This window comes from Acanthopagrus latus, chromosome 21, assembly GCF_904848185.1.
Source record: "Acanthopagrus latus isolate v.2019 chromosome 21, fAcaLat1.1, whole genome shotgun sequence".
In the NCBI taxonomy this organism is placed as follows: Eukaryota; Metazoa; Chordata; class Actinopteri; order Spariformes; family Sparidae; genus Acanthopagrus; species Acanthopagrus latus.
The window spans coordinates 11,135,432-11,147,263 of record NC_051059.1 but is presented as its reverse complement, the minus strand read 5'-3'; the positions used below and the strand labels follow the sequence as shown (position 1 = coordinate 11,147,263).

Here is an 11,832-nt window from a genome sequence, read left to right as displayed (position 1 = left end):
AATTGAAATTACTTTTTCTCTAATTTATTTTCGTTTTTCCTTGCTTGTCTTTGTTTTGATTATGAGCTTTGTAAATTACAAGTTATGAATATGGTTGTATGTACTCAATAATATTTTGTTGAAGTAAAATGGAAGGATTCAAAATAATGAAGCAAGTTAATGGTTGTCGAGTCACATCCATTGTATTTCTGTGTCAGGTGACTTTTCATACATGGTGTCTGTAAGTCACTTCATCATACTGTTGGTTAAAGGTGGCGTGAAAGTGATGGTTTTGACATGGTGCCATAATGGGCCTGTAGACCTATCCATATTTTGAGCACTTTTAGGACGTCTTGTTCGAGTTGGCTTAAAAGTTCAACTTTTCATTGTTGACCTTTGAAACAGCAGTTGACAAAACAATCTTCACTTATTGCTACACTTGAATGTTAAAGCAATATTATGTAACTTTTTCTGACAAATAATTACAGACCTTGGACTTTTATTAACAACAGTGGTGTGGCACTCAGAAACTGTGGGGGTACCAAATCAGACAACATTTTACAAAATGCAATGCACAAATTGCTTTAACTCCTATGTTTGCAGCTGTTGAAAATCACTTAAAATGTCACTTCTTTTAAAAAACAGTGTAGAACTGCTTAACAACTGTTAACATATGTCAACAGACAGATTTTTCTTTAGCTGCAGTGTTAAAATGTCGTGTTTTGTCTTATAAATTACACGCTACTGCTTTATTTAATTTATTTAATTTATATACAAACTCATTTTATAAGTTACTGCTGCCGAGGGTCAGTTAGGGATATTGGGGTGTGGGTGCATAAATATATGTGCATGGATATGCAGTAAAAGTGAAATGAAATGTGACACATTATGTTTGGGGGCCAAAAATATTCACAAAACACAAAATAAAAACTCAGATATTGTCACAGAATGAATAATCAAGTGAAAACTTAAACTATCACAATATGCCAGACTCATTTTTAGTAGTGTACCTAAAAAAAAAAAAAACAAGTATGAAAACTAATAAAAGATCAGGGTTAGGGTTCATATATTAAAAAATGAATTATAATAATTAATCAGATAAATGAATTGCGCGTCTAACTTAGTTCTTACGGTATCTGTGTCGTCACTTCCGATGAACGACAGCCGTGTTCCTGTGTGTTCTCTGTATTTATTAGCTGCTAGCTGAAAGCAGCACACGCTAAAAACAACACTCGGCTAATCCAGACCTGCAGTTTGTGCTCGTTCAGCGGCTGCAGCCATGGCCTGCCTCGGTTAGCTGAAGCGGCTCAGTTACAGCCTCGCCAGGGACACTTTTCTCTCCTCAAAGTTCAGCCTGTCGGATACTTGTTTGTTTTTTCTAACGATGCTGAGCAGCGTCGCTCTGCGGGCTCAGATCGCCTCTGTTGTCGATGCCTTGTCCAAAGCGGCAGTGGCAGAAATCGCCAAAGTTGTGGAGGACGGCATGGTGGTGCTGCGGCTGGAGATGTGTCAGCGCGAGAACGAGATCAAGAAGCTGAAGAGCAACATCGAGGTCCTGCACACCGAGCTGAGGTCAGCGCAGGAGAGGGTGAGCCTGCGTCCTGACAACCACGGGCGAGACGGTGAGACCCGACTCTGACATACCTGAACACACCCTAATCTACTCCGATCACCCCAATCTTTGTTTCTCTTGACACCTGTGTGACCTCGGTGTTCGCTCCTCTGAGTACTGGGACTTCACCGACTTATCACCTGAACATCTCTGCAAGTCTCTGCCTGTCAGGGGGGGTCGACTCTATGATATGTGCCTTGTTGAGCAGGACTTGAAAGTGAATCAACTCAATGACATTTATGGTCACTGGTACAAATCTGCTTGTGTTCCACAGGTGTCATCTCACCTGTAACACAACAAAGATATAACAGCAACAGTTTGTTGAAGAGGCTCAATGGAGTAGTGGTGGGTCGATTATCAGCCCTGGCCAATGATCAGGTCGATATTCAGCTTTTTCCAATTATAAGAATTGGTGATTTTTCTGTGAGATTACTCATTTTGATTGATTTTTCGATTTAGAATTGTCATCGTAACACTCCTACAGCCAACCTATAACCATCTCCTGAACCTGCTTCTCTGCTTTACTCAGATCATTGTAGCTCAATTAGCTCAAGGTTGTGTAAAGTAACTAGAAGATATTCATATTTAAGAAGCTGGAATCAGAGAATTTTTACATTTGGTAAAAATTAATTAACTTGATTATCAATAGTTTGAGATTAATCTTTGTAGCTCTTGATGACATGTCAGTGTTGTTTTCACAAGTTGTTTCTGTTGCAGCCAAGTTGGTCAAAATATCAGTTGATGAAGGTTTGATTCACTTATGAATTGTTGATTGTCTCAACATCTGGGTTTCAGGCATTACAATGACAGTACAATGTTTTACTTCTAACAGTCGTATCTAGTTTTAAAATCTGACAAGAAGCGGATCACTAAAGATGGAGGAGTTTTGTAGAGTTCGTCAGCGGGTGGTTTCAGATCCTGAACAGGGAGACATTAGGGTGTGAGCTACTTAACTGAGGACCATGAACATGGTGTTTGAGTTGTGGGTGGTCTTGGCTGTTGTTGTCTCTTCCTACCAAAAGTGACTCACCAGTTTTCATAGACTTTTTTATATTGATGTATGTGTCAAGACATTTTTAACTTTTCTTTTTAAGACTCTGTTCTACATCTGTATTATCTTCTTTCTGCAGATGGTCAGAGTGATGCTGTTGACGAGAGGCCGTTGCTTGAGACGGTGCACACGGATAAGGACCAAAACAGCCTGTCCGTACCTGAGGTGCAGGTGAAATGTGAGCCGGTGGAAGAAGGAAGCGAAGAGGCCCGGGGACAACCTGACCAGCCGGCCTTGTACGAAACAGACAGTACGCAGTGGAGGCCGAGCACACAGACTCCATCAGCAGGCAACAGCTCGGATTATTTGAATCTAGGGCAGAACTCCTTGTTGTGTCTCACTGAATCTTCTCTGGACAGCGGACCGTCTGGCAGCGGCTCCGGCAGCTTCCAGCATAGCCCGTTCAGCCGCGGGCTGCTGGGTTACAGTCAGTACCGTAACTCGTACAACACGGTGCGGAGGAGGACGGTGAAGAGGTTGATGTTCAAGAAGGGCTTCATCTGCCCGTACTGCGGTAAATGTTTCGAGCGAGCCGGGCACCTCGAGAGGCACAAGAGGATTCACACTGGTGAGAAACCGTATCGCTGCGAGATCTGTGGGAGACGCTTCAACCAGAAATGCAGCTTAAAGGAACACACCAAGATTCACAGAAGATGTAAGTGAAGTACCGTTGGTTTAGATCCTTAAAGGAACCGGCCACCCAAAAAGAAGACGGCTCAGTCGTTATCTACTCGCCCCCATGGTGATTCTTCCCAGCATTCTCCTGAACAGCTGAAGTAGACCGGGACTCGTTCAAATGTTAAAAAAACAGCCCGTACAGCTCTTTTGGCATAACCCAAGCATTTGGAAACCCCAAGATCTAAACTTGATTTGAAAGAACATTACTTCCGTCCTTGATGTGGGGTCAAACGATTTAGTTTAGCAGCCACAGTGAAGATTAATGCTTAAAAAAAGTGTGTAAATATTGTCTTTACAAATGAATTTCATGGATCGAGGGAGTTCTGGAGACTTGGATTATGCCAGACAAGCTGTAGGGAGCCATTTCATGTTTTTGGGGGGTTTTTACATTTGGAAACGAGTCCCTACCTACTTCAGCTGTTCAGGAGAATACTGCAATGGTGTTTTGCTGTTGAACCATGGGGGTGAGTAGATAATGATTTAATTTTTGGATGAACTGTTCCTTCAAGCCAGATGGGAAAACCAAGAAGTATGATTCTCCCTTTAAAGCTCAAAGAAAGTTGCTGTCTTTGTCAGTTTTTAAGGGCTAATTAGAACCAATGATACAACTAATGATGTTGTTATTATTGACGAATCTGTAATCATGTTCATGATTAATAGTTAACAAAATGACAAAAAAACTGTGGAAAATGCTCTTAAAAATTCCTCATGGACCAAAGAGACGTCTTCAGATTGCTTCTTTTGTCCAACAGTCCAAAACCCAAAGACTCTTCATTTACTGTCATCACTGACAAGGAAAAGCAGCTATTTCTTACATTTAAGAAGTCAAATGCAAAACATTTGACTTCTTAAATGTTGTTGTTTGAAAAATGCCTGAAATGATTACTTGTTCATCGGCATAGTTAGCAACCCATTTTCTTTCAATCAGCTAATTGATTTCAAGACCGACGGTTGCAGCTCAGCAGCCAGACGACATGCAAATGCAGAGCAGGATGTTGCCGCAAGCCTGTTGGTGCCCTCATGTTAAATTCTCTTGATAAATGTATGAAGATAAACTGCTCGGGGAGTCTCCAGCAGGGAAGGATTAGGGTTATGCTCTCAGGGTCGTGGGGAATCTATCCCAGATGCCTGCGCTCTCTGGCTCCCTTCCAGTTTATATTTGACAAGGACGGCTGTATTAGTTATTTGATTCTAGTTTATATCGCATAAAGACTTCCCTGGAACCAAGAAGAACACTGAAGATATTTCTCTCTAATGTGGAGAGAGCATGAAATGTATCTCTTAATTTGAAGGTCCCACAACTCTCCCTGACACGTTGCAAACTAGATGTATTTCTTCTTGTTATTTTTGGTCCCGGTTGAAGTCACAGCAGGAAGTCTCTGGCTGTGACATTCCTCTGTGTCACAGCAAGCAGAGAAAAACTACAGTATGTGATTTAGGCCTTAAGACAACATTTAGTGGGGGATGGGGACGTTAAAGTGCCCCCCTGACAGTTGTCTTTAAGAGGCTGGCCTTTTACATCCTCCCAGCTTCCCAGGGAAAGACCCATTTGGAAATGTGCCACATTCTGTCTGTGTCCAATCAGTGTTGTGGTCAGCTGGAGCAACAAATTGGAGCTAAGCTCTCCAGCTGCCAGCAGTGCCTACATGTACCAGGATGCATTGTGCTCAAAAATAGATCTTGGTCCTTAACATACACCGCACATATAACCTGGGATGCCATTTTCTCTGTTGCAAATGGAGCAAGTTTACAAGCTAGAGAATACATTTGGTTAATGAGCATCAGAACGCCCCCAGGCCGCCCTGAGGCTGAATCCAGGCTGAAAGCAGCTTGAAGGTGTTCCTTCACACAGACGACGTGACTGTTGTCTGAAGAAGAACAGATTCTGCAGCAAGAAAACTCGGCTTTCTCCGTCAACATGCACGCACTGAGGAATTTCTAGCTTCTGTTGACTACATCTGCCATCAACACTGACCGGACATCAACATAGAATATGGTGATTTTTTTCCCTTTACTAACTGGGTTCCATCTCGGCTCATGTCCGTGTAGCAGTGAAACAGATCACCTTCAGGTGCTTTATGAATCTTTAGATCTGCTGATCTTAGCCTATCAGGAAGCTACATTAAGAGCCATTTGTGCCTAACCAGCAGAGGCCCGCTACCTGTCAATTAAACACCCTTCTACGTACGCAGGCAGATGGAACAAAATATATTGATCTATTGATTGATCTCTCTCTGAAAGTGAGAGATTCTGTGTTCAGTTAAGAGGCTGTTGTGAAATCTGTGGTTGTATGTTAGGTAGAGATACAGCAATTAGTTGTTTAATTGATCCTAGCTTGTTAAATCTGAGGATTCTGTGCTTTTTTTGTCGTTTATGACGGTAAATAAAGGGTCATCAGACTGTTGGTGACAAAAGAAGAAATTCAAAGACAAAACTTTGGGAGAAATTGTGAAGCATTTTTGAATTTATATTTGTTTTATTTTATTGACTAAAGGATTATTTAATAAATTGTTGAAATAATTGCCAGATCTGTTGATACTGGAAAAAAAAAACCCCAAATATTAGTTGCAGCTCTTTTATATGGAGTATTGAACGTTTAATTTGGATGTCAACCCTCATCTGACCTACAGACTGTGTATGACCACACCATGCTCAAAAGTTCAATGGTAAAAAACGTGTTTGACATCTTACTGTAGATGTGGGACTGAGTCTCTCTGCTTAAACAGGTATTGAGCCCGGTGCCGTGGAGATCCAGGTGGGCGAACAGAAGCCGATTCTGGAGGTGAATCCATGCACTGAAACTCATCGGCCAGAGGAAGAGAGCCACATAAAGGCCGAGGACGGCCTGCCTAAGAATGAGGACATCCTCACAACGCCTGTGCATGTAAAATCTGAGCCTGCAGAGGAGAATATAACACAGCCGCTGTTTCATGGAGGAAGTGAGCAGACAATGGAAGGAGTCGACAGCCTCACTGAGAACTTCACAACGTTTGAGAGAGACGGCCAGCAGTGGATGTCCAGATTACAAGGTCAGAACAGCACAGAGATCAGCAGCACGGAGTTCCTCAGCGGCTCAGCGCAGAGCATGACGTCCTACCCGGGGCTCGCTCAGATGCTACCGCCACCCGTCGAACCTTCCTGTAGCACATTCTCCTTTCCAGGGAAACCATACGGAGAACTGAAAAACAGCATGATATCCCAAACCCCCTACGGATCCTCAGACACACTGATGATATCGAGCGAAGCAGGCTTGCACGGTATGGCGGGAGCCTCGCTGAATCACCACCACCCACCCCAGCAGAGAAGGAGCAGGTCTTTTCAGGTGATCAAGCCAAAGAAATCCTTCGCCTGCTCGTACTGTGGCAAGATCTTCAAACGCGTCGGCCACCTCGAGAGACATTTACGAATTCACACCGGTGAGAAGCCGTACGGCTGTCATATCTGCGGCAGGTGCTTCAATCAGAAGAGCAGCCTCAAGGGCCACATGAAGACGCACAGAAACGGTAAGAGTATGGTGTCATTCACAATAAGATACTGACTACAGCTGCAACTATAGATTATTTTCAACATTAATTTGATCCATTACTACTAAATCTGTGTTTCACACACAAGCACCACTCCTGCATATAAGGCCCTGTAATTAACATCCTCCCTGAGGGATCTGATCACAAGTGGACGTCTCTGTGAAAAGGTGAGAACGTCCCCGAGAGGCTCTGAGGGCATTTGAGATCAAATCACTCAGACCAGACCACATTCAGAGGTGGTCTCGGCCACATGCCACCACATTCTTTAGGCCTTGTGTACCAAACTTCCGTAAAACAAATTGGGCAGTTTCAGGGATGGGGAACTGAGGAGAAACTTGAAAAAAAAAAAAGTTCCTTGTTTGTTTCGGCATCACTGTACCAGCCTGTATTACCTGGCAACATATAGCAGCTGTTTTCAAATGTTTAACCATTTACATCCTTGAATGATGAACACTATTTTAATAATGGTTAAAATGTCATTTTATGAATCAGTAACCAATGTAGGCTATTTCTTTGTGGCCAGTGGGGGAGGTTACCAAACTCCCTTTAAAAAGATCACTCAATTTTGTGAATAGTTGATTTAGGAGAAACTTTACAAACCCTGTGAAACACTTTCTGTTATAAATTCGTAACTATTCTGGCCTTCTGGTAAATTTGGCAGATGTCACACTTGTGTCAAAAACATTGTGTCTCTCAATCCCAGTAGTCTCATGTATATTTGCATACGGAGCAGGGAAGTGAGATCCGATCACTTCATTCAATTGGTCACTTGAGACACATTCATATGACAGATGTGTATTGCTCTAAAACTTCAGGAAAAGTTCACGTGTAAGCATTACGTGCTCATTCAGTGTTGCTGTTGCTTTTTTCTTCTTAAAAAGGTGAGAGCACAGACATGCTGGAGGGACACCACCTGATGTTCACTATGCCTGATAATCAACCATTGAAGAACCTGGCCGAGCCAACGGCTGGACTGACAGGTTTAGAAGAACAGTTACCAGGTTCCACGTACAGCGAAAGAGTTGGTGAGCAAACTGTGATGGTAAAACTGGAGCCCAATGGGGAGGATTTTACGACTCTAAGTGAGACAGGGACTGATAACGGTACAGGAGCATCAGACCAAAGTCAGCTGTGGACATCTGGGATAGAGAAGACTGAAGATGCTACTGATCAGAATGTCTGTGTACTCTTACATGATGTCAAGTATCCGCTCAGTCCTCCTGCTGTCGGGGCGGCCAGCGAGCAGCAGGGATATACCTCACCCATCAAGGACCTGCCTTTTCTAAACCACAAAGAAAAGGACGAAATGATGCACGGCGATCAGTATTCACTGATGGGAATGCAGTCGAGAAGCTCCGATATGTCTCTAGCACCCGAGCTGCAAGATCAGCATATGACACAAGAGGTGGCAGTTAATGAGTACGCAGCGGTGAGTGACAGGACTCACGAGGGAGGTGTGTTTGACTTTAATATGAGCGCCTCAGGCGACCGCGAGGACAGCTGTGGCGGGGACCCCAACAGGCAAAATTGCTTCATTTGCTCAACTTGCGGGCAAAGCTTTGATAGCTTCAGTTTATTTCAGACGCACCAGTGCCAGAATATCACAGAGCAATCCTACGGCTGCACCATATGTGGGAAGATGTTCAACCAGATGAGCATCCTGAAACTGCACCTTAAACTGCACGTGGAGTAAATGTAAAGGGAGATGTACTGTACGAGTTTCCATCACATCCAGTCATAGCAAAAAGTTCACAAGTTACTGTCTCATTGATTGAACGTTCCAAAAGCTAAAGCAGAGGAAGAAAAAGCATTAGTCTTGTATCTGGAAAAAAACTAAAGCACACTCTTTATCGCAACAACAAAAAAAAACTTTTTGACCGTCCGTCACATTTCAATCTCTTTGCACAAAATGTTGTCCTGTTACCTTGACCGACTCCATCCTCTTATTTTGGCAATCAACAGTCAACTCGGTTGTTTTTTTGTTTCATCGAACTTGGCCAGATCTGGCCTCAAGAGTGGCTTTAATGAGGACTTAATGACTTTAAGTAGAAACCAAACAGTATTGAGTGTTTCAAGTGGCGTGTGAAGCTGTCCGATTTCACTATCTTCACCACAGTGAAAACACTTGATGAAATAATCAGGTTTTTGCTGTGTTCTTTCCATTCTCACAGTAGGTCCAAGTCATTTTTGCTCTATACTAAAAGTACGATATGTCATAACTATGAACTGCAAGTGTCAGTCAAATTTAATGTTACTTAATTAAAATAAGTATCTTTCGAATTACAAGTAGGTAAGGGTAAAAGATCAACAAGCTTGTAAGCATCCAGGTTTATGTTTTGTTTGTTAGTTTCAAAAATATTATTAACATGATTTGAAAATCATAGTGTACTTTTTGCCAGTAATTAGTGAAATGTGGCTGAATGAAAACAAATTATAGTAGTGTTGTCACGGTACTGGAATTTCTAACTTTGATACAACACAAAAAATAGAGATATTTGATACAGTTTTTGATACCACGGGGAAAAGTGAGCGCATCATTGTGGTTGTAAGATTTTTTTGATTTTTATGAAAAGAAATCAGAGATCAGGCCTTGAAACATAATGTGTGTGTGTCACCCTGCTGTCAAGAGAAGTACAGCTGGTACCTGTTTATCGATACTGCAGAAAATGAAAATGTGTCTCACATTTCAAATTGATACTAATCAATATATTTATATCTTGAACAACACTAAAGTGTAATATATAAACTAGAGATATCGATACTATAGAGGCGTCTTCTCTATTCAGTGCTACTGTGCCATTCTTAAGAAAAAAATGAGAAATCACTCAAGCTTTGATAAAACACTAAGTACTAAGACACATTTTGTACTACATCAGTATTCTGTATTTTAATATATAAGATAAACTGTCTATTTGTCTTTTGAGGAGGCTGCAGTGAGGTTCCTACTTTACCTATTACTCACTTCAGTGAGAGGCTCGGATCACAGTGTTGCAAACGTGTTTATGTCAGATGCAAGTTTTTAACACAACATCATTCTGACTTGGTGAGATTTGCTTGTGGTTAGCAGCTGCATTTATTCTGACAAATTAATACAGACTTGAGATTTGTATTCACAACAGTGGCTTTGAGCTGAAATTGCAGGAAAAATGCCAATTGCCTTTTGATAAAGAAGATGGACAGCAGTGTCTCCATTTTAGGGTGAACTGAAGAAATAACACCACACTGTATACCTCAAGTTACCATCGCCTTTGAAAAAGACAAATTGAAATCACACGCTGTGATTTTTGTGACAGGCCAAGATTTCAAATATACCAGACCACACACTAACCGAACAGGCCAAACAACACGGTCATGTTTTTCTTGTAGAAAGGTGAAGGGACTGCAACACGTTGATGCTAAATCACATGCAGGAATTTTGTGCACTACGAATAACTAAAGAAATATGAAATACCTCAGTGATACACAGGGTCACCATGTTCATCAAGAATTAGAAAAAGGGATGCTTCTCTTTGGTTATGTTGTCACCTTTTAAAAGATATTTATTTTAGGGAGATTTCTTTTATGTAGTATGTCCTGGTTAATGTCTAGTATGCAGCATTGCATATGGAAAACTCTAATTTTGAAAAAAAAACAAAAAACAAACCTGGCTGAATAGATGGTTTTAAATGGTTCTGCAATTTGCAAGTGACTTGAAGAGGTTATTCAAGTAGTAAGACTCCAGGTAAGCCCACAGGAAGAGCACCTTTCACGGGCCAACAGGGTGACACTCAACCCTTCATAGTAAAGTCTGATTAGTGCCTACATTATTCACGTGGGAACGAAATCCTGAATCCTGCCACTGCTGTTTAACCTTCCTTTCAAAACTGTGTCACAAAAGTCAACTGCCTGTAATTTTTTTTCTTTCTTAATTTATAGTCCTTTATTTTTTTCATCCTGCTTTGATTCAGTAGTTTACTACAAAAGGTCAGCGATCAATAATCATCTGTCTGACACCAGTCTGTAGCATGATTCACGGGTGTTATGTGACCTTCACAGCAGTAGTCGATCACATTGTACAAGATGTAAGATGATGTTTGAAAAGAAGATTATAACGAAAAGAGAAAGAGAGAGAGATTTCGTTGAAGCTTTTTGTATTTTCAAATAAATTCAAAGCTACCTTCATCAGATTCTGGAGTCGGGCTCTGTGGTTATTTTAATGTTGATCAGTGTAAAAAGATGTTTGTTGAATGTTAACTCTTTCCTGCACAACCTCCTTCCCCTCACTCTTTTGTAACTTCTCTCATGATGCCTCCGTTTCTTCCAGGGTTTCCACATTTTTGGTGTAAAAAAACAAATCACAAATCACAGGCTTTAAGAATCAGTCTGTCTTGAACAATACTAACTGGGGGTGTTATTTTATATTTGAAGCAATCTCGTGTGTGCTTCTTGTTCTGCATATGGGGTTAGAGTATTTCCATTTTCTGCAACCACTCCACTGCATTTTGGAGTCAAATATTATTCATCTGCTTCACTACATTTATTTTAGAGCTTTAGTAACTAGCTACTTTGCTTCATCCGAGCCAAAGTAGTGCGTTTTTAAATAATTGTATGTTATCAGCAGCCGAAAATTAAACCCACTGATTCCAATGATCAGAAAAATGATTAATAATAAATCTGATAACTGGCTGAGCTGATAAACGGTTGACCCATATTATACAGTATGTACTGTATGTTCTGGGCTTGGGGAATATCCACATTTTGTATTACAATATCGTCCCATCCAAATTTCTTGATACATGATATTATTACTGTTGCCGAGCAGGTCTGGTTTTTCTTACAATATATAATAAGAGTATTTTATTTTATTTTGTTAATTAGTTATAGGAATAAATACAAGGACTAACAGGTTGATGTGCTGTTCACTTATTTTCTTTTACCTTTAAAGTAATGTATAAAACACTTTTAAACAACAAAATAATATAAAATTGGAACTTTTGAATTGGATGTAT

At 41.0% G+C, this 11,832-nt stretch overlaps 1 protein-coding gene across 1 annotated transcript; it reads left to right on the top strand.

Moving 5' to 3' along the window:
• Nucleotides 1–1,142: 1,142 nt before the first annotated feature.
• LOC119011672 (zinc finger protein with KRAB and SCAN domains 5-like) lies at nt 1,143–11,010 on the top strand. Its single transcript, XM_037084992.1, has 4 exons — nt 1,143–1,601; nt 2,722–3,297; nt 6,047–6,823; nt 7,726–11,010. Exons 1-4 carry the CDS (start codon nt 1,364–1,366, stop codon nt 8,535–8,537), a joined length of 2,403 nt encoding a protein of 800 aa, XP_036940887.1. The 5' UTR covers nt 1,143–1,363; the 3' UTR covers nt 8,538–11,010.
• Nucleotides 11,011–11,832: the final 822 nt, after the last annotated feature.

Coding starts and splice junctions, on each gene's coding strand:
- LOC119011672 (XM_037084992.1), top strand. CDS start 1,364: ATGCTGAGCAGCGTCGCTCTGCGGGCTCAGATCGCCTCTGTTGTCGAT. Junction 3,298..6,046: donor CACCAAGATTCACAGAAGAT/GTAAGTGAAGTA, acceptor CTGCTTAAACAG/GTATTGAGCCCGGTGCCGTG. Junction 6,824..7,725: donor CATGAAGACGCACAGAAACG/GTAAGAGTATGG, acceptor CTTCTTAAAAAG/GTGAGAGCACAGACATGCTG.